Source organism: Micropterus salmoides, unplaced genomic scaffold (assembly GCF_014851395.1).
Source record: "Micropterus salmoides isolate LMB-PRFRI ecotype aquatic unplaced genomic scaffold, ASM1485139v1 Ms_hic_scaffold_1, whole genome shotgun sequence".
Lineage (NCBI taxonomy): Eukaryota > Metazoa > Chordata > Actinopteri > Centrarchiformes > Centrarchidae > Micropterus > Micropterus salmoides.
In genome coordinates this window covers 31,810,913-31,838,050 of record NW_024040040.1, presented here as the reverse complement: position 1 = coordinate 31,838,050, position 27,138 = coordinate 31,810,913, and the positions used below count along the sequence as shown (strand labels likewise).

Sequence of the window (27,138 nt, the reverse complement as noted above, 5' to 3'; positions counted from 1 at the left end):
TTTTTTTAAAAAGTTACATATCTTTTTGTGCATCTAATAGGTTTGCAAAGTGAAAAAGTCCAAAGTCCATCCCAAAGTCAGTTACCATCTCCCACAGAAAACCCTGTCTGGAACTGCCTGAAAACAATTCGATATTAGCCCAGCCTTGCCTTTTGTCCAGTTGCGACACTTTGTTATAACTGTCATAATGCTCGCCATGCAGGTAGTCTGACAAACCCTCAAAAACACTGGTGGAGAAACACACCAAGCTGCAGCACACAGTGAGAAGACGTCCGCCAACTGCCTCCCCTCAGCCCCACCCTCCCAACCAAACATTAGACACCCTCTAGACAGTCAGTGGACCTAAAGTTGTTACTGTGATGTTTTGACAGAGCTCAGTTAAAATGTTGTGTATGAAAGATCAATTTGTTACAAATGAATAACTTACCACTCTCTTGCTCCAGTCCATGTTGTTAAGCAGTTCCAGGAACATGTAGGCTACAGCTGAACCAAAGCGGTGGTTATCGGTTTATCAGGACCCGCCCTCCTTGCTTCACTCCGTAGCTAAAATGGAGTGTCCAACACACAGGGTTAAAAGAGATGCTGCAACAATGTGCAGTATGACAAAATATGGTGTTTTACAACTAAACCATGTAAACCTTTTCTAGTACAACCCCTAAATAAAATGATGAACTTGAAAATGAGCACAGTATGTGTAGGAGCAGCAATAAATACCAGTAAGAGCTCTTAGCACATATGACACCTGGGAGAAGAATAAGTAAGAGAAATAATAGTAATAGTACGTGTATATCAATGTAATGGATTTTTCCGTGTTTGTAGTTTCCCTCAGGTTGGCAGTAAGGCAACACTAGTGTAAACCTCGCATATTTATATTAGAACATGGGAATAATGTATATGTCCGTAGTTGTGGACAGGCTTGAATAGAATAAACAAGTAAGATTGAAATAATTGTGGTTTTAGCGCTAAAGCTGGCGTCCAGGTTTTTGTTTTATTTTGAAAGTTTTAACCGGAAAACCTCTGTGTTACACTGTGTATCTTCACACTAGTGTGGCGTTGGACAGGAGATGCGGAGGTCTGCGGGTTTGCTTCTCCACTTTCCTCTGTAAAGACCGAGGAAAAGAGGTCCTCACAGTACTCTGATTCTTTTGCCAGCTGTCGAACCCTCCCGCATTTGGATTTAGTATATACACTGCATTGTATATATTTACTCTGCTGAGGGTAGTTGAGGGGAATGAATAGCAGGAGAAATCTACCGTGACTTTGTCGGAAGAGAAAGTGGCTCCCGGTGCCAGCGGGGCAGATAGTTGCCGTTGTCTCTGTCCGTGCTGCTGGTTAGCGTCTCATCACTGGGAACTGGGGAAGAGAAGCTAGCTTCCTGTTTCCTCTGTATGTTGCCTGGGGAATAACACCACAGCGCCAAGGTAAGGAAGCTGATAACCTGACGTTAACTCGTGTTAAAACGTTAATGTTTGTATCCCAGAGGGTTTCTTTATGTTTCACGCTCCAGTAACTTACTCAGTGCTAATTTTAAATGGATGTGTTGGTACTTTAGGGGATTTTAATGTTCCTTTATGGATTCATTTGCCTGTTGCAAAAATAACTTCACTTCATGGTTTAAGGTATCACTAACTAACGCTAATTATAGCATTCAAGTGTTAAAATGAGCGATGTGAAATTATGTTTTTAAAAGTAATGTTAAGGGGGTCGGATGTAAAAGTTGTGGCTCATTACTGTGTTAAAAAGTGGTGGTAATGATGGTGGTAGTGGTTGTCGTGTGTTTGTGTATGTGTATGTGTGTGTGTGGTTCTTGTGCGCTCTCTGTATAGCAGTATAATTAATACACTAATTTAGATATTGTGAACTACAATATGCTTTTTACCCATCCATCTGGGTCAGACGCAACAGGCTGGCTTACAGCTCTCCTCAGTTGATGTGGATGGTCGTATGAAAGGGCCTCAACAAGTAATCTCACGTAATCTATTTAAATCACTCAGGGATCACTTGATGAAATGCTGACAGCCCAGAGGGAGTGAGAGGTTAGAAGTTTAAGACTGTCTTCTGTTGAAAGCAGAAGAGATATTTAATAAGTGGCCTAAATGCTGAATCCAGAGGTATGAATATGCTGTAAGTAGGACTTGAAGGCAAAGACTGGATGCACAACAGAGACATCAGATATGCAGCAGCTTTCTGACTGAACATACAGCTTGCTGCATGTTATTGCCCATGCAGTGCATGTTTTACAGGCTACATAGCATCCATTGATTGGATCAAGCAGAGTTCCCCCATTTCATCTGAAGAAAAGCAGGAGATGAAGGCCATATAAATACAGCCATCCGTGCTGACTCCACATAGCTGGAAGGGCCTAGACATCAGTTTAATCAAGGAAATGGAGGCAGGAAGTAGGGCAAGGACAGAGGATAAGATGGGATGTCGGAAGGAGGTATGGAAGGCAAAGACGGTGGAGAAAGGACAGTAAGGAGGGAGGGGGAGGAAGGCTAATTGAGGGGGAGGGTAAATGTAGGACAGTGGGGGAGTTGAAAGACTGTAGCTGAGCCAGTAGCCACCAGCTGAATGCATGTGACCTCAGGCCCCTGGGGAACAGCTGCTGCTGCAGGGGCCGGGCTCCCACCTGATTTACGAGGCCACTTACTGCAGACAGAGGGCCGCACCCGGGCCTTCCTTCTAGACATGTGACGTTTCTCGTGTGTGTTTCTTTGTCAGTCAGTGACGAACACCTATGCGCGTACTTGTCCCTTTGAGACACAAGAGATGAATATGCTCTTTGTGATTTTCTGTGTATGTCTGTGTGTTCCTGTGTGACAGAGTGATGAATGTGTACGATTGCCCTCCGCGGCATATGCTTTGTGCCACAGGGGGAGATCTCAGGGCTCAGGCGTAAAGTGGTACAAATAATCGCCTGCTACAGCCATTTACCTCCAACACACACACACACACACATACCCTGCACGTTTGAAAGTGTGTCTACAGCTGATGATCTCAGAAGAGCAGTTATCTATGATTTGTTACGCAGTGAATCATGCCTGACCAACAAACCCAAACCTGTGCAGTCTTTCCTAAATTCTGAAGGTTTCTCAAACCATGTGATTATTTTAAAGTCTAGTTAGATTAAAACAACACATTTTAGACTCTATTTATAACACAACAACGTGCTTTTGTTCTGTTCCATTCTTCTGAAAATTATTTTCTGGCACAGATTTGTCTGTTTATGCTGTGAGATTGCGGGGTGGGCCTTACTCTTGGTTTTGGTTTGTGACCTCCAGAGCTGCTTTTGGCCAAATTGTTTGCCTTTTCTCTTCTCTAGCCACTTCCTCTCCTTACTGGGCTCAGATACAGTTCTTTTTTGGGGGGCCTCTTGGTCCTAAAAACAGCCTCTGAAACACTGAAATGGTGTGGTTGAAGCTGACTTCTGCTCACCAAGGTTTGTTGAAAAAAAACGAGTCCGAAGATGTTGTGTTGGTAGTAAATAGTAGCAGACTTTTGCTGTCTGAGACTTCTGTCAGACTGTGTTTATTACTGTGACAGTGTGAAGGCTTAACTGCGAGGGCAGTGTGAGTCGGAAAAGAAATGTTTATGTGCCTTTCATTCACAGAACGACTCAGTTCAAGCAAATGAAGGAGTTTGTGTTTATTCACTGAAATGAACATGAGCTTGTTTTTACCAACACACTAATCAAAAAAAATGGTCGTTATACTCAAATGGAAAATTGGTGCTGAGAATCAGACCTCAGTACTTTGTTTTTACCATTTAGACAGCCTTTTGTAATGTATTTTGGGGGATTTTGCTGTGAGATTGGAGACAGTAGAGAGGTGACAGGAAATGAGAGGGATGGGGGACGACATGCAACAAAAGGCCCCAGCTGGATTCAAACTTGGGATGTTGCAATTTCATGGTTGTAGTCTTAAACCCCTAGGCTACAAGGATGCAGTAAGCTTTGTAGTGTAGTGTTTACTTATCTGATTTAGACAAAGTTCATGTACTGCTCCTTGTTTTAAAATATATATATATTTGAGGACTTTGGCTTCTTTTGTTAAATGAAAAAAACTGTGTAGAAAAAATGTGTTTAGTCCTCAAAATAAGGTACCAAGGAGTATTATTGTGTCATCTGTCCTGAAACTCACATTTCTACTGTAATTGTTAAGGCCTACTGTAACATGTTCTGATCTGTTCCCATGTGCCTCCCCTCAGTGCCCTATATGCACACTGAACCAATACAATGCAAACACTGTTCTCTGTTTTTGTGGATGTGGTCTGTTGGACGCTGTCGTCAGGGGTGTTAAGTGAGTCACCAGCAGTCCCCCAGTTCAGAGACAGAAACTCAATATAGTACTGTGGCTTCATAGTCAGGCTTTTCTTTTAAGCCGCTCATTAGATACTGATATTCCTTTATGTGCAGATGTGCATATCTGATAAAGCGTGGTAAAAGAAGCTGATTGTTCTGAGTAAAAAAAAAACTGAGGTGGCATAATTCCCACCTTACAAAGTTTACTATCAGACACTCCATAGTTAGATAAACAGTACAAACATATTTGATTTAATAGACATATAATAATACTAGTAATAATTCTGAAATTAACCAACTGTTCCCTGCAAAGTTACAAAAGACCACCCCTTACTGATACATGTGGTAAAGAGCTTAAGTCAGTTCATTCCCTGAATAACTAGGCTTCACATCACATGCTGCAATAAAATATTAATTGATATGCAGCAGTGTTTAAGAAACAAGTACAAGTATCTTGCATTCCAGGAAAATGATAATGATACAAAATGGAAGAACAACTTAATGTAATTCACTCATTTATATTCACCACCATCTGTACAATTCAGGGACGCCAAGCCTGAAAGTTGTATAGCAGGGAAGGTTCTCTGAAGTACAAGCCTTTTACTCAGTCTGTTGTCCTGATTAAGTGGTACAGCAGAGCTCAAACACCGTTTTTGAACATGAGAATTAAACATGACAGATTTTCCTCTGTTCCCAAGAGGAAATGCATGTAACTGTGGAGTGCTTACTGTTTTAGCTCTGCAGTTTTCACTCTCCCATGGCAGCGGAAATGGAGGCCCTCTAGTTCAAGTGTCAAGTCTGGGGCCTAATGAAATACATCTGAGGGTCATTAATGTGCCAGTGTCTGAGCATTAGGGCTTCAGCAGAAAGACGGTGGAGGTGTCCACAGCTGGACTACTGGATTGGATTAAAACCCAACTTTGACATATCTGTCAAAAACAGCCCAATTGCCACATTGTATGTTTGACTTCTTAGCTTCTGTTGGACAGCTTGTAAACTGTAGTTTGCTCTCTGTGCTGCTGTTTTCACATACAATTACGTCTGCCTGGCTGTTCGTATGGGTCACCATGAAGCTCACAAGATTTCGCTTCACTGGACTATAGGGGTGGGCGATATTACAATATTTGATCGTGAACGATTCAAATGTCTCCACGATCTACCTTTTCAGAGAGATCGTTACTTCTACATGACAGTGTGGGGGTGTAACACACATTCAGGCTATTGGCTACTCCCCTCCCCGTCTTTGTGTTTTTAAATATGCAGAAGCTGTCACGGCTGGCGCAAAACTGCGACAAAAAGAATAGTACGATGACACAAAACTGCAGTAAAGGTACTATTACTTTTATTTTTACACAAACAGAAACAACTTAATGTTCAAATAATCATATGAAGTGTGATAATCAGTAGGTCAGTCATGTATGCATGCTTGAAGGAAAAGTGAGTGGAGTGTTGTATGGTGAAAGAAAATAACAAGGAGCGTGGAGCATAGGGAACAGGGTTTCCCTCCTCTCTAGCCCACAGTGCATAAGATGTGCTCTTATACTGGAGAACTTATAACAAAATGAACCAGTTCTTTGTTGTTTAAATGAATCATTAGGCTATATTGTATATGATTAATAAAGTAATTATTTACTTTATTAATAAAATGTTATTTTTCTCATTTAAACCAGTAACTTGCAAAATAGTCTTAAAAACCAACAGGAAAATAAATCGTGATAAGATCGTGAATCATGATCCTGCCTGAAATAAATCGTGATATGATATTTTTGCCATATCGCTCACCCCTACTAGACTGTTTTCATTCAACCCCCAAACTACCAATGTAATATACCAACTGTACAGATGTTGGCTTTAAGCTAGCTAGCTACAGATGCACATGGAAATATCTTCACGTCAACTTGTGTCGCCCTGAGCAAATTTGTGTCTTTCCTTTGACTTTGTGTGCAGTTGCGCCACCTCTTTGTGTTGTGTCTCATCACACAGTCAGTCACTTCAAATATAAATGGCAAACTAAATTTGTAGATTTAACTTCTTTTTAGGAGAAATAAATTGTCACCCAGTAGCTCCAGCTGGAGAAATGGTCTTTGTCCTTGTATCCAAGTTGAATAATCTGTTGAATAATCATCTCACTGCTGTAAACATGACACTGCAGACTGCTGTCCTATATCTAACTGATTCCTCTTACTGTAAATCATCCAATTTATATATGTGACGGCCGTTTGTTAATTTCCAATGAGGTAATTTGGCTGTTGCTAACATTGTCTGAAGCAGGGATCCAGGCTTGTTTAGCTTTCCCCAGAGCTTAGATTACAGCGATGGCCTGGTTTAGGTTTAGGAATCAGATACACTTGATTCACAAAGACAATATGCTCCCGTTTTGGCAGTTCACAGCATTTTAAACTCTCTGTAACAAGGCAGTCTGGTCCTCTTTCTGTATCTGTCTTTCTCTTCCTTTCTCAGTTGAATGCCAAATATGTCGTCTTCATAGCTTCAAGGTGGAGATTTGGCTGGTTTCCAGGCACCCTGTACTGTCTTCCTGTGTGATCCAGTTGAGCTTCCTGTGTTTCAGCAAAGGAAGGGCCAACTCAGTAAACATGGGGAGTTTGAGGAGGCTTACTGATCAGAAAATCCCAGCTCCACAGGCTGAGCCCTGTGCTGACACTGTCACAGCCAGGTAACCCCACAAGATCCCCTAAACCCAGCCTTTTAGCCTGGTGGTTGGTGGTGTGTATTGGATGGTCTGTCCTTCTGCTTTCAGAGGATCACCATGAACGGTTAATAAAAAAATGTCAAATTTTGCAGATGCTTGAACAACGCTTGTCTTCAAAAATGCAACAATAATAACAGCATTGGAGTGGTTTAATTATTTGGAAAACATTTTCCTGTCTAAGAATGACACATTGCTCAGAAAATGTCGCCATTAACTAGGGGAGGGAATCACCAGAGGCCCCACAATACAATATTATCCCAATATTTATGTTGCGATTTTATTTTATTGGGATATTAAATATATTGAGATATATTGCAATTTAGTACCTTTTTCCAACTTCCAATTAGGTTCCTAAAGTCAAACTTTGTCAACATCTGTTTATCTAAAAAGATACATTTCTCTGTTTGTTCATATCACTTTTTCAGTCCTCTATATCATCCTGTTAAGTTTTCTAGTGGACTAAAAAAGCAATAGATTTTATTATTCTAGTACCAAAAAGTTAAAACTCCCATCTGCAATTTCTATAATAAAATATCGATGCTTGGCGGCCGTGTATCGATACAGTATTACCATGGCAAATATCACGATACTATGCTGCATCGATTTTTCCCCCACCCCTACCATTAACACACCGTTAGTTGTAAGTTTTCCATGTCTCTATGGGGTTGAGGCAGATTTGTTTTTGGTGTCTCCTGTGATTTATTTTACTTTTTGGAGTGATTGCAGAGGCCAGGTGGGTGGGCCAGTCAGAAATAACTTGTTAGCACTGCACAGCTATTTCCAACCCAGAGATGGAGCCGTGAATAGTCATATGGACTTGGCCATCCTCCAAAGGTTTAGCCTCAATTGTTTCTACTGAACCGATGTGGGAGGTGTTGTGATGATTGTGAATCCTATTCGATATGAATGTATTTTAGGGGCTGTAAAAAAAACAGACTTGCTTAAGTGTTATTGATTTTCTGCCTGGAAAAGTGACCCCCCCCCCCACCTTAGTGTATCTATAGCCTCCTTGATGCGCAAGTGGGGAATGTTTGCAGGGTTCCAGCCAACACTTGACTTTAAGTGTTTTGTGTGAAAAGCATAGCAGAATTTTTAAGACCAGCAACAATCTGTCTGTTGAGCTACTCATAAATCTAGCATTTAGGCTGTAGCTACAGAATGGATGACTATGTGTCCCTGACTGTATGAAAAGTATCTGATTAACACTTTTCATACTCTATGTCCTGACTGTAAAACATGTAGACTGCAAGTTAATCGGATGGTCTGCATTTCAATCCCCGGCTTCTTCATGTCGAAGTGTCCTCGGGCAAGATACTGAACCCCGAATTTTATGAATGTGTGTGAATGTTAGTTTCTGTTTGAGCACTTAGGCTCAGTGTCTAAATGTGAGTGAATGGTGAATGCAGTGTAAAAACGCTTTGAGTGGTCGAAAAGACGCTATACAAATACGGAGCATCATTTACATTCAAACGTGGCTAATGCAGCTCTATGTCTTGTCTTAACTTTCACTACGTTGAGTTGTAGAGATTTAGGGAAACAAGGACTAAATGTCTATCGGGGCAAACTGCACGAGTCTCCTACAGCTTTCCAAAAAATGTTTCCATTTTTTACTTAGAGTTACTTGACTCTAAGTAAGTTTTTGCAAGCGGAAACATCAACTGCAGAGACACAGAAAAGTCTGATGTAGAAAACTCTCGATAGAGCTATTGCTGCGTAATGGACATTACTGGAGTTGGCGTGTTACCTTTATGAGTCCTCTACTTGTGATTCTGTTACACTATGTTTCAACATGTCCCTGATAAACATCTTAATGAATGAATGAAAATTCAACTTCTGTTTTTTTATCGTCACATCTTACACATTCTCGCTCCTTCAGTACGTGACTTTAAAGCTACCTTGAGGATATCACTTTGAATAATTATTATCGTACTGCTGATGCTATCTTGTTAAATAACTGTGCAGTTGTTTTTATTACTGCTCTAAATCACTGAGCCTTTTCTCAAAATGTGAAAACAGAAATAGAAGCTCAGACATGTCCCCCGCTTATGCTCTGTTTGAAGGGTATGTGAAGTCAAGAGGCCACTGCTTTGGCTTGGCTCACAGTGGACGGAGTGAACTAAGCAATTGAGCAACTAAGCGGTTGGTATGATGCAGGAGGGAGTCAGCGAGAGGGAAAGATGAAGGAAACCAAGGGAGACAAAGAGGGAGGATGGGAGGATAGGATGCCAGAGATATTACAGATGGCAATGGAGTGACTGAATGCATCTTGTAATGTTTTAATGAGATTTAAGATCGTCAAAGCCTATAATGTGTAAGATACGTGAGAGCCATGCAGACCTGTTCATTTTTATTTTGTTGCCTTTACCAAATGAACTCATAAATATATTATTGACATTAAAAAGGCATGAACAACCAAGTACAAGTACTGCACAAATGGAGGAGGGAGGATTAGGAGAGACTAAAGGGCTAACTCAGCAGAGGCAAGGAAAGTCTGTTAGTTCCTTTCTTTTGGGCGGGAGGCAACTCCTTTCCCTCTGAGTTGCGCACCGCCCTTTCCTGTTTTTCCTTCTTTTCCATTCCTTCTTTTCACGGCCAGAGAAGAAGAGCCATTCTGAGCGAGGGAAGTCCAGGCCTTCGCCTACAAAGAGCGCTGTGACTCTGAGCCGCCAACAGCTCTTTACTGCTGCGGTGCTTGCTTTACTGTGACTTAACTGGTTCTCTCACTGCCTCCCTGACTCTGCTGGTCATTATTCATGGAAGTGCTTGCTGAAGTAAGTACTTCTAAGCACCTGTAAATACTGCTCAATTTAAAGGAAAGTAAATCCACTCATTCACGGCTGTGGTTTGTGTGGCTCAATTAAGTTGGGTTTCTAACACAGAGGTTTTCATATGGGAGTTCAGGAACCTCCAGAGGTACCTTGAGTCCTTGAATGGACACTTGGGGAGCCCAATAAGGACACAATAACTTGGACATGAAATCTTAAAAAATGTTTCAATCATGTTTTAGTTTTGCATTTTAAAATAATGGTTTAAAATAATTAAATTGTGAATCATTGTACAGGGTAGACCGTGAACTCAGTTAGGGGTGCAATTAGACTATAATTGTGAATCTGTAACTAAAAGCTAATGTTAGCATTTGTGCTTGATAAACAGTAACAAAATATACACATTTCTGACTCAACTGACTGATCAGTTGATCAAATTATTGTTTCAGCGCTAGTTGAATACTGAATTAATAACAGCAAACTGAGGAAATGGGGGCATTACAAATTCAGCATCCCTTCATCGTGGGTCTCAGCTCACATTTCCCCAAAGTGCAGTAACAGTGTTTTAGGTTACTATCCTGGTCAGGCAGCATTCAGTCCCTCAGGAATGCCTGAGAAGCTCGGCCCATTTTAGTCATGCACCACAGTGTCTGCCATACATCACCTTCTCCTGCCAACTGATAGAGCTCTAGAAAGCCCATAAAACACTGGGATGCCGTTCACAGCTCAGGTGTTTGTGTGTGTTTGTGACAAGTGGACAGGCGTTGACGAGTAAAATGTGCATGTATGCTTGCTGGTGTCTGACAGAAACAGGCAGGAAGAGCGTGGGAGCTACATAAACTGCTTTACTGTAAGAGAATAACCAGTGGTGATCTGTCATGGTGTTGTCAGGCAACTGTCTGGAATTTATCTTTATTACAATAATACATTTGAGCATTGTGGTTGTTGTGCAAACATCTTAAGTCCCCATCCCTCCCTTCCACACATTAGCAAATTTGATTCATATCTATGTCACAACCAAAATATTCAAGCTGTTTATAAAAGTGTGCTTATTGGAGCACGCACTCCTCAGACTTCATAACTCAAACTGTGTTATTTATAGTGATGTTACTCAATGATAAGATAATTTTATTTGCAGAATCTTGCTTATCCAGAAAGGTATGTGGGTATATTTCTGAGCATTGTGGCTCCTGAAACTCTGCTTTCCCACAGAGGAGTGCAATTTAAGGCTGTTGTCTGGGACTGTTCTTCCAAACTAAGCAAATCTCAAAACATGGTTAACATGACTTGGAAAGTCAGAAAGTATAGTCAGGAATTATTGTCGGAGCTATTGTTTTAATCTTGTACTGCATTGCCTTGTTGCACTTGTTTGTTTCACCTTTATGCACTATTTATATAAGTTAGTTCAACAATAAACCATGGTAAAATTCCCAACGGTTAGTATTACCGTACGTATTTTAATTACCATGATAACCGGGTTGGGTTACCAACATTATAAACTCACGGCGCAATACTGTCCAGCATCAACCAAAGTTAGCTACTTTGAGTTGACAGGAAAAGAAAATGACCTTGTAGAGAACGCAGGGTGAGTTAACTTTTAGCTTTGGTTTGTCTGACTTGCTAACAGCTTGTAAACTGAAGCTCCCAAGAGTTAGCTGCTCTTGTAAAAACTGTCTGCAGACTCTAATCGTCCACTGCACATTATAACACGTTACTCAGTTTAGTCAACCAACCAGCATATTTTGTTCATTTAAATCCAGCAGCTATCAAATTAGTTCTAAAAGTGTCAGAACAGGAGAAACGCTACAGACTGCTCTGTATTTACGTCAGTTGTTGGGCTGATAGCAGTTACTATCACTGTCTTCTGAAGACTTATTTGTTTTCATGTAATTGGTTGCAAAACTGAGCTTTCTAAGAAGTTGTACCCGATAGATAGAATGGTTTGGGGGGACAGTTTTAGACACATGAAGACAGAAACATTACAGCATATTTACTGTAAGCTTCCCGGTTTTGAAAGCAAGACTGAGCATGTCTTTTAAAGGCCCATCAGATTTGCCCACTGAATGAAGTTTAAACCAAAGAAAAGCTGCAATGGAGAGGAACATTTCTCAAAAGTAAAGCTGGTGTGGTTGCACACAGCAGTGGCCGCAGTGTCCTGAAAAGTGCCTACCAGTAAGCTACGCTGTGTCGTCTTTGAAGTGTTTTTTACCTCATTGCACGGTCTTCATCCATACTGATGAAGGTTTTTGGAGAAGTCAAACAATATACTTCTTGGCTGATAGATAAATGTAATTTCTATTGCCTTTCTACTTCTATAAGGGTACAGACAAAAAATACATTTATTATAGTGCTCATGTTAACCAAAACCTTTGTAAAAAAAAAAATTGTATTTACGACTTCTGAACTCTTGAGGTGCACTTGAAGGCAGCATAACATGATCCTGCTCCTAACCCTTTCTTATATTTTACTGTAGTTTTGTTGCTGAGCATTCCTCTGTGCAGCTGCTGAGCTTCATGTTATTAAAGACAACAGGGTTATTTTTCTAACTTGACACCTCGCTGGCGTTTTGTAGGCATAGTTTGGATTTGAATAATTCCTTGGAGCTGAAGTCAAAACCCCAGAAACAGTGAAAAGAAAATATCTGAGTGTGTGGTTTTATTATAAGAGGAATGTCTTTAGTTTAGGCTTGATTTTCACTAAAATCAGTTGGTCATTGTGCATGCACAACATCACAAACGCTCACAATATCTAAACCTGTTTCACATCAAATCAAATACTGTATGAATCTTTTATTTTAGGTTGTCACAAACATGTTGTGAAACCTTTTATTCTCTTGAAAATCTATTAATTTCAGTATGGTGTAGTGATGGTGCGACAGTCGCAGAGCCAGGTTAAATGTGGTATTTATGTGGAAACACAACACACAACATGTACACACTCGCACACACTAAGGGCGTACTCACACTAGGCCTGGTTGTCTTGTACTGTGCATGAGCCCACCACTTCAAGTGGGCCCACAGTTGAGCGTACCGGGCTCATACTGGTAGAACGAACTGGACTTTAGGGGTTAAACGTGCTCGGGCACGGTATGGATCACACACACACTCTGCACATGTACACCAGTGGAGATTCAAGCCAGCTAGTCTAATCTGGGGGGCTGTAGACAGGCTGTCTGGCCCTCTGTGTCTATATAAACGGACACACACACGCACAAACACACACACACAGGAATGTGTCACTCAACACCATACACACTGAACGTCAGAGCTTCCTTTAACCAAGTGTAAGGGAATGCAGCCTTTTAATGTAACCTCCATGAATAGCCAGGAACAGCCACTGGTCTAAAAAACTAGAGAAAGAAAGTTTTTTCTCATTTTATCACTGTCTGCTATTAAAACATGAGGCTCACATTAGAACTAGACAGCGTGGCTACTGTGGAGATTCTCTTAGAAATGACTCCCATGAGTTTTTGATTAGTGGTCAAGCGGGATATTTACATTCCACATGTTAATTAGATTCAGCACTTGCCAATCCCTTGCTGGCCACTGTACCTTAATACAACATTAGATCATTGATTCGGTCTCTTTCTGTAGGAGCCTTCCCAGCTGTTGTTTATTAGAACTGCCAATAAAAAGGGGTGAGAATCCCAAAAGTGTCTTTTACAACAGCAGCAGTAATGTGGAATTTATAATGATAGGGGCCACTGAAAATCTCTTGTCTTTAACTTACAGTACAGTGTGTATAACTTCTCAGGCATCTTTTAGCCATGCTAGCAGTGTGACTATAGGGGTAACGTATTGGTCGGTTAGTCTTTGGAAGACTGAAATACCTCTGCAACTATTGGATGGATTTCAGTGAAATTATGTACAGACATTCAGGGTCTGCTGATGGTGTAACCTAAGGACTTTTTTGATGTTTGAACTTTTCCTCTAGTGCCAACATGACTTTTTCTTCTCAACCAAGTAAGTTAGTTGTTTGGTCTTTGGTTCAGATTCAGATATCTTCACAGCTATAGGATGGATTGCCATGACATTAAGTCCATACATTAACCATGAAACTCCTATCAGCCTCAGCTGTTTTTTGTTTGTAGTGCTAAGTAAAGCTGTTAAACAAAACTAAGATGGCGAACATAAACGTTATACCTGCAATGCTACCATTGTTATTAAGCATGTTGGCAAACCTTTGCTCACAGCACCACTACAGTTAAGTGCAGTCTCGCAGAGCAGCTAGTGTGGCTGTAGATTGTTCACAAATTAGCCGTTGTGTTCAGTGGTCCTACATTACCCTTATCCTTAGTAAGTCATGAGCTTTGCAATTAACAGTAGGCACAAGGTGCATCAGTTTGGCTGACCAAAGGGCCTGCACACAGACGGGATCAATTTACACGACAAGAGAGGGGTTGACTCTAGGGAACTGATGCTATTTACAGTAAAATGGATTGTGAGAAAAAGGAGGCTGCAGTCCAAGCCAGGGGCAAGTGTAATTGTGCGTGTGTCTATACGTGAATGTGTGTACATACAGTATTTACACGTGAAGGTGGTCTGAATTGAATTAAGCTGCCTGTTGCCCCTTGACCGACTGAGAATAGCCAAGCTCCTGCCACTGGATATTTTATTACCTCCAGTTATAACCAAGCCATTTACAGATTTTATCTGTCATCTGTCGCTCTTCTGGACCTTTTTCTCCAGGAAATTATGAATTCAAGCGGTCAGGCCACCAGATATTGCTGTTAACAAAGTGTCAGGGTTTGCAGTGTGTGTAAACGGGTTGAGGACGCAAATGCAAGAAACTGGAGCAGACCAGGTTCAGTTCAGTGATTTAATAAACAAAAGCAAGCATACTTACAAGCAGTGGCTGAGTCCAAATCAATCCAAAGAAAACAAGGTGTAATAATAATCCAAAACAGGCATGGTAGGCAGGAACAAACACAGGTGAGAGAGCAACTACTGGCTACAATAATCCATCAAAGACTGAACAGAACACGGGTATTAAATACTAAGACAAACAAATGGGGCAGAAACAGAGCACACATAGACAAACTGTCACTTGATGTGAGACAAACGCCTGAGCATTGCAAGACTAAAATGCAGGAACAGATGAGGACACGGGCAAAACAGACTGACAAGTGGACTTAGACAGAATACATGTAAAACATAAATGGAACACAAGAAAACCAGATCTAAGAACTGAGACACAGAACTAAAAATAAAATAAAATAAGGAAGAAACACAAAATAACAGGCCAAAGCAAAACTGAAACAGAAAAAATACAGAACACAAAACCAAACCCCAAAACAAAGAGATACAAAATAGTCACAAATAACGTCTTGCTTTTCGAAACAACAGTAGCGCTTTGATGAGACACATTTTAAAGATTTTTTCTTGTTTTCAGATGGACCTGAAGCTGCTCTTGGTATTGTCATTGTTAGGAGTCTTTTGTTACAGCAATGCTCAGAAAGGTAAGACTTCTCAGTCAGCCCTAATTTTGTCAAACAAGATCTGCTTGTAGATTGTATTACTGTAACATTATTGTTCAGTCACATGATGTCATTTTGTTTGTTTGCATAATAAACGTACAATTAATAATGATGACTACCTCCACAGAGAGAGGCTGGCTACTTTATCTTAATGATGTCATTGACCATAGGTCCCCTTAGCATCACAGAGGATAATGGAAAGACGGAATATTCTGTCTCTGTCTCCAGTTACCACCGAACCACACGGTGTTCCAGATGAACTGATGCGTAAACACGGAGGGGCTTAACAGGCTGCTTACTTTGCAAGGACTGTACTGCCCCCCCTGACCACTCTGACTCTGCTTCCTCTTCTCTTCTCTCTTTGTTTTCTATCCAGAGGGGAATGAGTGCATCAATGCCAACGCCAAATACTGCGGGGAATGCATCCAGGCTGGAGCCAAATGTGGCTGGTGTAAAGACCCAGTATGTGAATGGAGGCTGTCAGCTATAATCCCTGCTGAGAAATGCAGTTTGATGCCATTATAATGCTATCAGTCATATAGCAATAGTAAGCTTGCAGTTTTGGATCGTGCTAATGTAGGGTTGCAGCTAATGATTGTTTTTGATCAGTTTTAAATGAATCAATAATTGTTTAGAAAATAATGAAACTCACAATTTCCCTAAGACCCTAGTTCTGTCTGACTAACAGTCCGAAACCAAAAGATATTTAATTTACAACAATAATGTGGAAAAGTTGAAAATCACTTGAGCTGAAAGAATGAGTGGATTAACAAAAGAAAATTCATTGGCAACCACTTTTATAATGTATTGAAGTCAATTGTCAAACATTTGAAATGTTAAGATTTGCTGCTTTTCTGTGATTTATATTCATGTTAGGTCCAGCCTAGCCTGCCTGCACTTGTGGGATTTGTGAGAGACATATTAAAACAATAATGGTCAAAATCAAAGCAGCACAGGTCAAAATATCCCAACTTTGTGTCCCTGTCTTTTGTTGGATCCTCTCTGTCTGGTAATCCCCCGGTTTTCGCCACGATGTCCCCAGTTTGTAACATAGGCTTTCTGTTTTAAATTTGTAGTCTCCAAGCCTAAGCTAAGCTAAGCCTGATGAAAATAACCCTGATGAAAGCTGCAACCGAGTCACAAAGGATATTATGCAGCAGTATGACAAATGTACTGATTTTCACTTGATGGATTGATACTCCCTGTGCTGCTGCTCTTAGAACTTCCTGAAACAGGGTGAGACCGTGTCGACCCGTTGTGACGAGCTACAATCTCTGATAAAGAGGGGCTGTGATAATGCAATGATCGAAAACCCGCGCGGGGATCAGAAGACCCTCAAGAACAAAACTGTGACACATCGCAGAAAGGGGGCAGAAAAACTGAAGCCAGAGGACATCACTCAGATTCAGCCCCAGAAACTAAGCCTCACCCTCCGATCTGGTGAGAATGTTTTTTAATTAAGATTTTACTGAAATTATTCTCACCTTATTTTGGATTTGATTAGAGTTTGTTTAATTATGGTCACTTCATGTAGGTGAACCCCAGTCTTTTGACTTGAAGTTCAAACGAGCTGAAGATTATCCCATCGACCTGTACTACTTGATGGACCTGTCCTACTCCATGAAGGACGATCTGGAGAACGTCAAGAACCTGGGAACCAGTCTGATGCTGGAGATGTCAAAGATTACCTCTGACTTCAGGATAGGTGAGGATTTTAATCATGAGTGTGTGATTGTGTTTGTTTCTTTTGGGGCAAAGAAATTAAAAATTATCATTGTTGCATTTTTGGTTCTGGTTCATCTAGGTTTATACAGCCTAATTATAAAAGCAAAGAAAGGCCTTTAATTAAAAATCATAGTTTTTGGAACTACTGGGTGAGGGTGAGTCATGACATAACGTGTCAGGTGAAAGGGGCAGATGCATGCTAGTTGTTAAAAAAGACGTCAGATATCCATCCCCAATGAAAATCCATCAATCTGCTTAGAAATCATAGAAAAATGTTCCTTATAATACCAGAACTTGTATGAGATTCATCACCTTTTTAGGTTTTCTTCAGTGTCAAGCAAATCCAGCGATAGTTGTCTGTACGTCCGTGGGTACATTGCAGATGGGAACTGCTAATACTTTTAATTGTGCTAATTTGCTAAATGTAAACAGATAAAGGCTAAAAGATGGAGCTCAAGTTGTAGCCCAAAGTCAGCACAACTGACTCCATGGCAACATTATCCTCCTGTTTACATCCCCCAAAGCCCCCATATTATGGGGAACGGTTGTTTCAAAAATTTGAGAATGATTATGCCCCAAATATAAGTAAGGAAAAGAATGATAATAATGTCCTAATTATAATTAATAATAAAACACCATCAATATATTTTCTGACATTATGATGGCAGCATCAGACTTTGAAAACCTCTGAAGTAGCTTAACTGACTTGTATTTTGAGGTGTCATGTTATGGGTATTTAGTGCCACCCAAGTTTAAGTGACCTTTTCAGCACAAACAAAGCAAAAAGCAAACACTTGAATTCATTTGGTGTCAACTTACCCTTAGACTAGAGCATGCGGTCTCAGACCAAGCGTCTTGTTAAGCCTTTCCCTGAATCACTGGTGGAATTTTTGCTTAAGTTGTTTAAATTAAAACCTTGAATCCAACTGTCTTTCAAAGGTTTTGGTTCCTTTGTGGAAAAGACAGTCATGCCGTACATCAGCACCACCCCGGCCAAGATGCTGAACCCATGCACAGGCGACCAGAACTGCACCAGCCCGTTCAGCTACAAGAATGTCCTGAAGCTGACTAGTGATGGCAAGAGGTTCAACACCCTGGTGGGCCAGCAGCACATCTCTGGAAACCTGGACTCTCCTGAGGGGGGCTTTGATGCCATCATGCAAGTGGCTGTGTGTGGGGTAAGCAAAAAAAACAAATAAAAACTAATGATGTTGCCCTTCAGTGATCCTGTGGGAAATAATCATTCTCAGGTTCCCAATTCAAGGTAATTTTCCCACAATTACGGCACTTGCTCGGAGGGATACAGCGCCAATAAATACGTTTATGTGGTGATGTGTGAAAAGGTATTTTATGAGTCCTTGGTGTTTAGGTTGGTTTACAGGGAGATTTTTGGATGCATTGATAATAAAACGGTAATGTGTCACATTCTAAGCTTTATAGAGAGGATGTATCGCTGGTAGCAACAGTTCTTACTTGTAGTTTCAGTGTTTCTTTCTCATTTCTCAGGAGCAGATTGGTTGGAGGAATGTGACTCGTCTCCTGGTGTTTTCCACTGATGCTGGCTTCCACTTTGCTGGCGATGGCAAACTGGGAGGTATTGTTCTACCCAACGACGGGAAATGTCACTTGGAGAACAATATGTATACCATGAGCCACTACTATGTAAGTAGCTGAATATTGTTTGGCCTCTTTTGAAAGACCCTGGAATGTTTCATTTAGCTGAGATTTGGGCATACACTGCTACGCGTGTGTTTACGCTGTAAATTTGACTTTTCTCCTCCACCCTGTTGACAAGGATTACCCCTCCATTGCTCACCTGGTTCAGAAGCTGAGCGACAATAACATTCAGACCATCTTTGCAGTCACAGAGGAATTCCAGCCTGTTTACCAAGTGAGTTCACTTTTCTCTATTTGACACACTTTGACTTCACTTACATACTCTTCCTCATTCCTGTTGTGCGTGTGTGTGTTTTTGGAAGATGCCCAATAAATAAAATTCCACCTGGGCTAATACATCTGCTGTGAGTTATGGCAGTATCCCTTTGACGCTCTGATTGTTTCCTTCTGCCATGCTGTTGCTTTTCAGGCCAGCTCAACCCAATTCCATCTGAGTTTGATAAAAGTTCATTACTGAGCCTTACAGTAGCGTCAGTCTGCTTCAAAGCATTACCAATTTTATAATTTCAAGGTTGAAATCAGTATTGTATCCATCTAAATCTCCAATGAAATGGTTAAAGTCTATGGTTACAGTCTAAAAGTTCATAGAACAGTATTTTTGATCCTATGGTAGGTGCTGCTAATAGAGAATACAAGGATCACAAGATTATCATAGCTTTATTAAAGCTTTATTCTAAACTTTTCCTCTCTCCTCAGGAGCTGAAAAATCTGATACCAAAGTCTGCAGTGGGCACTCTGTCTGCCAACTCAAGCAATGTAATCAACCTCATTATAGACGCTTACAATGTAAGTACATTGTTGCGATTGTTGACTTTATGTGCTCTTATAAAATACTTTGATTAAGTTATCATTTACTCACATGAACCACATTAAAGCATTCAACATTCTGACTGATTTGGACAGTTAAAGCTTTTTCCATACACATATTTTCTCATTTAATACTTAGCTATGCTGTCAAACTAAAGCTACCAGATGACATTCCACAGCAGGAAATAGCAACATTCATGTCATCTCTTGGTTTTTGACAGTCTCTCTCATCTGAGGTTATTCTGGAGAACAGCAAGCTTCCAGAGGGAGTGACCATAACTTACACATCCCGCTGTAAGAACGGAGTGGTTAGTGTGGGCGAAAATGGACGGAAGTGCTCCAACATCTCCATCGGGGATGAGGTAAGGATGAGAAAACTGCTCTGGTGAATTATCCAGTCAGTTGTCAAAACGCACTCAATCATTACATGCATTTAAGTCAATGATAGTAAATGGTTTCTCATAAATACACAACTGGGAACATAGTATCTCGTAAATTAAAAAATGTCTTATTACAGATACACTTAATACTGGCCATTTACTGTTTCGGAGTTAAAACATAGATAGCTCGTTTGTCCTGCTTTTTTTTTTTTGTGTATTTTTATTTGTCTTGAACTCGAGTAACAATTAACAAACAAAACAATCAAGTAGCAATTTTTCAAAAAAAGTGTGAAATCTTACTTTGTAACACCTACAGATGTTTTTAGACTTGTCTTTCTTGCAATTGTCTTAGACCTCAGATTTCACTATAAACACTTTTATAAACTTTTGAAAAAACATTGCCATAATGTCATAATAGCTTGTATATGGACATCTTCAGCATTTTGAAATACTTGCTGGAGACCACTAAAATAACTTATTAGAGGCAAATAGGAAGATACAATACTGAAGGTATTCAGAACATTACCAAACATCAATCTTCAGATAGCTAATGAGACACATGGAATTCCAGTGAGCATTAACTAGTAATATACTAGTATAATATACATAAAAATATATATATGTATATTTAGTAAATACATATGTAGTAAATATCAATAGGTGCAGAGGAGCTCCCTCCAGCTAAATATTAGTAACATTATAAAATTCCTGCTGTTTGCCATCAGAATATACCAGACTCTAGACAAATATCAGATCAAAACTAAAAAAGGATAGGCCCAAAAATCTCCTTTATTCTTTCACTTCTAGGTCACATTTAGCATCAGTGTGACATCTAAGGGCTGTCCAAAACAAGGCAAGCCTGAGACCATTAAGATGAAGCCCCTGGGATTCACAGAGGAGGTGGAGATTACCCTCAACTTTATCTGTGAGTGTGAATGCCACAAGGATGGTATCAAGAACAGTCCACTCTGCCACTTTGGTAACGGGACCTATGAATGTGGAGCCTGCAAGTAAGTCTGAACATTTCCAAAATCTTTATTGTACCATACATCTTGCGCAAACCTTCAAGTGTCATATTCAGTTATACTTGGATTTTTTTTTTGGTGTTAAGAAACCCTTCAGAATCACAACTTCTCCCTTGACTCAGGTGTAATGAAGGACGTGTGGGCAGACAGTGTGAATGCAGCAGCAATGATGTGGCCACAGAGGACATGGACAGGACCTGCCGTAAAGACAACAGTACTGACATTTGTAGCAACAACGGAGACTGCGTGTGCGGCACATGTGAGTGCAAGAAAAGAGACAACCCTGAGGAGAGGTACAGCGGCCAGTACTGCGAGTGTGACAACTTCAACTGTGACCGCTCCGGAAACAAACTGTGTGGAGGTGAGCGTGACAGCTCTATGTTAGGAAGATTTTCTCTCTCTGAATTTAACATCTCAGTACTTCGGCTTTACTCAGTGCAGCAGAGACAGTTTAATGCACATAGGATGATGTTTAGAAAGAGGCACATTAAGCTTTCTTACTGTTTTTTTCCCAGGGCATGGACGCTGTGAGTGCAGAGTGTGTATCTGTGACCCCATGTGGACTGGAAGTGCCTGTGATTGTTCTCTGGACAACAGCACATGTATGGCCAGCAACAAGCAGATCTGTAACGGTAGAGGAACTTGTGAATGTGGTACTTGCAAGTGCACTGACCCCAAATTCCAGGGTCCCACCTGTGAGACTTGCCCTACCTGTCCTGGAGTCTGTACTGAACACAAGTAAGTCTGAAATGAAGATGGGCCAATGTAAATACTGTAATACTTCATTTGTTATATATTACATATTTTGAAATATACTTGTGTGTATTTTCATATCTAAAGAACAGGTTCTATCTTAATAAAACACTTACATGTGAAATGAATGTTGACCAGGTGATATGCTGCTGTAGTCTTTCCTCCTGAACTAATTGGCCATAAAGTGATACCTTCGTTGAATGTGGGAAATGTGGTTCAAAATTCAGCCGAAGCTCATATAAGTCTTCAGCAGTCTGAATTAGCTCAATCTTCCACAGTTACAGTGTTGTTGTTACAGTGTTGTTCCCTTGTTGTGTTTTCCCCTGATGGCATTTCACTTCCTGAGCCGCAGCACAGGGATATTTCTCATTAGTCGCAAGTAGGCTTGTTGCTGGGACACAATACCAGTATCTGAACACACAGACATGATACCCATAGTTTTAGATTCAGTGTGACACCTTTATCTCCAATGTTCACCGCAAATAAACATCCATACATCTGCATGGAAATCATAGAAGAAAGACATTTTAAGTCCAACACTTGCCTGAGAATAATCATGTTTTCCTCATTCTAAAAGTTATCCAGTGATAGTTTTCTGTACATCCATGAGTACAGTGCAAAGAGATTCTGCTAATAGCTAATTCGGCATACTTGTAATGTTGCTAATTTGCCAAAATGTAAACAAAAAAAAGGGTTAAAAATCAAATCAAAGTTAAAGTATCCCACAGCTAACTCCAGCGCTACATAAGGGTTGAATAAGCAGTTGTCTCCATTATCTCTGGGGGAGGGTCACAGTGTCAGCCTGATCTAGAGTAACTCTAGAGTAAAATAATTTCTGGAAAGTAATTTCTGTTGCTGTTGAATTTTTTAAAATGTCATGTTCAGTATATTTAGAATAATAAAAGACAAAACCTGTGTAAGTGAAGCAAAAACTCTGTTCATTAATACACACAACAAGGAATCATTAGAAGAATTTGAGAATGTATGTTTTTTGGGGGGTTTTTGTAAGTTGGGTTACCCTTAATAACAAAGAAAATCTCAATGCTCATTACTAACAACACCCTTTTCCCTCCAGAGAGTGCATCGAGTGCCGGGCGTTTGGCACTGGTGAGAAGAAGGACACATGTGAGAGAGACTGCAGCTACTTCAACTTGATTAAAGTGAAGGACAGGGACAAGCTACCCCAGCCCAACGTCCCCTCCTACCCTTTGATGCACTGCAAGGAGAGGGACGCCAATGACTGCTGGTTCTACTACACCTACGCTGTCAACAACAACACAGAGAAGGAGGTCCATGTGGTTGAAACGCTGGGTAAGCAAAACGTTGGGCTAACATGAACCAGGTTGTGGAAGGTTTCTGCGACAGAAAGCTAATTACAGGGGCTGCGGTGGTTGGGTTGCAAAAATAGGACATTTGTTTCTTTACGTACAGCCGTGTGATGGTCATGATCTTGTTATTTTTGCACTCTTATTTCAAGCTGCCTAAACACACTGCTGCACCCTGCTGTGTTTCAGAATGCCCCGCCGGTCCTGACATCATCCCCATTGTGGCAGGCGTGGTCGCCGGCATCGTCCTGATTGGCTTAGCCCTGCTGCTCATCTGGAAGCTGCTGATGATCATCCATGACAGGAGAGAGTTTGCCAAGTTTGAGAAAGAGAAGATGAACGCCAAATGGGACACGGTGAGTTTGGGGAACTTGACCGGCTTTGTAAAAGTTAGCAGGATAAGTATTTTAGAGTTTTGGCAGAAGTTTGGTTGAGTTATTTAAATGTGGAAAACAGGTGTTGTTTGGCTACTCTGCAAAGCCAGTGGCTGTCAGGGAATTAACTTGTGAAAATAATTTGTGCTTCTTAGCAGCAGATGAGATTTGCAGACTTGTTGATATTATTACAAAGTGTCTTGTTCGCATTTTCTTCCGTCTCACAGCTGCAGAAACAGAACAAATGTGTTGCTTTTGAGTGGCGCTTAAAATAAAAAGGAAAAATGCCGGAGACTGTGTGGACTTTTTTGGGAATGTTATGCGCTCTGAGCATAGCGGGGCTTTTTCTGGGGAGTGGCCACAGCTCCCCCCACCCCCCCACCCCCGCTTCCTTGCTTCTGTGGCATCATCAGCCAACATCAATATGACAGAAGACTGGATTTCAGCAACTTCATGTGCAGTAATATGCCTCCACCTAGTGGTGGAATTGTATCACACCCCGTATGTGGGTTTATTGATGCAGATGTTCCTGATCAATTCTATGCGGGCTCGGCTCCGTACATTGGGGTCTTTCTTGTTACCATGGGCAGGGCAACCCATGGCCCCAGATCCCTTTAATTTTGAGAAATGAAAGGGAGTACTTGGTTTTAGTAAATTAAAATAGATCTCAATTTAATCAAGGTGTTGCACAATGTTTGAGAGTAGGCTCTTCTTTAATTTACAATAGATATAAGAATGTTTCTTTATTTTTAGAAAAAGGCGTGGGACTTCTTATTCACAGTTCTTCACAGATGTAAGACAGAGAATACACAATAACAAATTGTTTAAAATGTCTGCAACCTCCATAAATGGATTACTAAGTCCCCAGTGGACCAATAGCTCATTGGACATCAAAGCCAGCGCTTCTGTTTGATGTGTGTTTAGCATTTCCTGTTCAGAAGTCACAGGGCTCAGTCAAATGGAGGGATGTCCGGATCACTTTTTTTTGCACCAAATCCAAATCAGTATTTATTTTTATTATTTTATATGTATACATACATATATTATATAACATAGTTTTGTCTGTTGCCAGTGGCACATTGTCTCAATGAAAACCTCTACTTTTTTTAATAATTCATTATAATTATGTGTGCACAAGATCCACATTTTGATCACTTGATTAACAATAAAGATCCGTGTGAATAAGTGCTGGTTTTATCCAGATTTTATCTTTATCTGTTACCTTCTCTTTCTTGCATTGTGTTCCTTTCACCACTCTCATTGGGCTTTATTCATTCCTTTTCCTGTGCTGTGCTGTGCTATTTTTTTCTGGCTGAACTCCATTCTGTCCATATTCTCTGCCTGTAGCAAGAAAACCCCATATACAAGAGTCCTATCAATCAGTTCCAGAACCCAAACTACGGCCGTAAAGCTGCTGTCCTCTAAGTTTGTATTTCTTTTCCTTTCCATTTCATTTTCCTGCATGGGCTTTATGTGTGTCTTGATTTCACTCAGTTGCTACTTTGTCTTTGTTTCACCTGCCTTTTAAAACGATCAAGTCAACAATAGACAAGTGTAAACTAAGGAAGAGAAACATTGTCTTCAGTGTTTGTAAAAATGAGTGCATGAGTGTGCTGTGACAATCAGAACAGCTAAAAAAATCAATAAAAACTTTCAGGGTTTGAGGATATTAAGTGTCTTTGGTGCACGAATACCAAAATCTTGTGCTGGCTAAGTATGTTATGTGTTTAAATATGATTTATTTGTACCTCCTGATATTTGGTATGTTGTCACAAAAGCATGGCTGTGTGCTAAGTTTGATCTTAATACATTACATGTACATTAAATGAAGATATTATATCACCATGCCTAATGGTTGGAAAAAGATTCTGTGTGATTGGTGAATGTGTCTAACAAAAACGTTGCATTTTGCTTGACTGAGTAATAATAACATTATTGTAACTTTTTTTTTTGCTTTCCAGGGTGAAAATCCAATCTACAAAAGTGCTGTCACGACTGTGATCAATCCTAAATATGAAGGAAAATGATGGCGTCATAGTTTTCAATTAACTCTGCTAACAAGTATCTGACAGCTGCAGTATTTGTGGGTCTGAGGGGAACTTTTTTTTCTTATCACTTTACCATTATAATGTATCATGCGGCCACTGCATCTGTATTTTTACTGACACTTATGATTTATATGCATTTGTTGTATTTTAGATGTACAGTCTACAGTATGTGTATATACTTTTAAATAGCATATTTGCAAAAATTATGACATGAGGGTGCTTTTTTCCTGCCACAGGACTGGTATGGGCGGAGGATTTAGCTATTTGTTTTTTTTGTTTATTTGTTTTAACAACACAATGTGGACACTATGGATATACAATATATGTACAAGAATTCCTCAGCTTCTGTCTCTTTCTCAGACACTTCTCTGTCTTTCACTCTCTCTCCTCTTCTTCTCTGTGCACTGACTTCCTGTGTGTTTCTGTGTGTTCCAGACAGGACCTGAGTTTAATATTTAAATTGTCAGCCAGAGCAGTACATTATGTCAGTGTGTGTATATATAGATAACAACTGCAATATGAATTATTGAATGATATTCAGCATTCAGCTTAGATTGGACAGTTGTGTCACAGTAGGTTATGCAGTGGTTGTAAATGTAGTTTTGAACTGCAGCTTAGAAACATCAAATGTTTGAGATCGTCGATACTGTTTTCTATTCTAAGAGTAAATACACAAGATGAAGATTAATTAAAACTGCCATTTGAATTGTTGATATACTATAACAAAGGGACTGTAAACCACTTGGTAAAATTATGATACTGTGGCAATGTTGAATAATCAGAGGATTTGTATAGTTAAGATAATTGCAATTAACTAATGAAATATTGCTGTATTTGCTAACTGCAGTAACTTTATTAGTCATTCTCAGGTCCTTTCTTGTGTTCATGTCAAGTACACCAAAACTCATTTGTGTGTGTCAGCTTTGTTAGTTATAGTTGTTTGGATTGTAAGACTGAACCAACAGTGTTGTACATCATATGAATCACCTCTGAAATGCTTTCACACCCAAATGCCTATCCAGTATTGTTTTCAAAGTGCCTTTTATTTCAGTACCATGTTCTCTCCCAATGCTGTTTATGAGTTATTTATTTAATAAAGTACAAAAACTGTCTGTTTATTTCTTTGTGGCTTACTATGACCAGAAGATAACCCCTTGTGTTCTGAAAAACATTTATTTTTTTCTCCATTGTTTCAAACAGTGGGCCAGAGCCTGGAGTAATGACACATTAAAGCTAAAGGCTAGAGGTGTGTTTCAATATTGTAAAGATGTTTACAATGATTACATACACATTTCATAGTATAATTAGCTACAGTATAAGGTTGTGTTCTCAGTACAGGGCTTTTTGCTTAAACATATGGGGCGTAAAATCCATTCACCTACGTATCATGGCATGGTTTGGCTCATGGATGCTCAAGTGTTTTTCCTATTAAACAATCTGTTCATAGGGCTCATTCAGAGGAAGACTGACTATTGAGCTATATTTAATTTTTTTTAAAATATCCTGCTCAAAGAAATGTTTAGTCAAACCAGTGAACATACACCAGTCCAATATATATATTTGAGTTGACTTTGACAGAAAAGAGGATGTCTTGTTTTACTGGGAAAGCCTGCATGCCAAGCACTGGTCCTCATAAATAAGTATTTATTATATTTTGAGTCAGTAATTATAGACAGGATTATGCTGATGACCTTAACTTGACTTATAATAACAGTCATATATATATTGTAGCAATTATTGAAAAGCATTAACTGTATACACAGTAATTGTGTA

The 27,138-nt window shown here is 40.0% G+C and overlaps 1 protein-coding gene across 2 annotated transcripts; it reads left to right on the top strand.

Moving 5' to 3' along the window:
- Positions 1-1,053: 1,053 nt before the first annotated feature.
- LOC119906664 (integrin beta-1-like) lies at positions 1,054-26,483 on the top strand. 2 transcript variants are annotated; one of them, XM_038723956.1, is made up of 16 exons: positions 1,054-1,421; positions 15,167-15,233; positions 15,628-15,713; positions 16,472-16,691; positions 16,786-16,956; positions 17,916-18,154; positions 18,483-18,638; positions 18,772-18,867; positions 19,350-19,439; positions 19,682-19,822; positions 20,648-20,850; positions 20,988-21,226; positions 21,381-21,603; positions 22,694-22,929; positions 23,133-23,299; positions 25,279-26,483. In XM_038723956.1, exons 2-16 carry the CDS (start codon positions 15,167-15,169, stop codon positions 25,342-25,344), a joined length of 2,400 nt encoding a protein of 799 aa, XP_038579884.1. In that variant the 5' UTR covers positions 1,054-1,421; the 3' UTR covers positions 25,345-26,483. The 2 variants fall into 2 exon arrangements, with proteins under 2 accessions (XP_038579884.1, XP_038579894.1); XM_038723966.1 differs by lacking the exons at positions 1,054-1,421; positions 15,167-15,233 and having other exon boundaries at positions 15,662-15,798.
- The last annotated feature ends 655 nt before the right edge of the window (positions 26,484-27,138 follow it).

What these genes read in the sequence shown, in the direction of transcription:
- LOC119906664 (XM_038723956.1), top strand. Translation starts at nt 15,167, where the DNA reads ATGGACCTGAAGCTGCTCTTGGTATTGTCATTGTTAGGAGTCTTTTGT. An exon ending in ATACCATGAGCCACTACTAT is followed by an intron (nt 18,639 to 18,771) that starts GTAAGTAGCTGA and finishes CCTGTTGACAAG; the next exon opens with GATTACCCCTCCATTGCTCA. An exon ending in GGAGTCTGTACTGAACACAA is followed by an intron (nt 21,604 to 22,693) that starts GTAAGTCTGAAA and finishes TTTTCCCTCCAG; the next exon opens with AGAGTGCATCGAGTGCCGGG.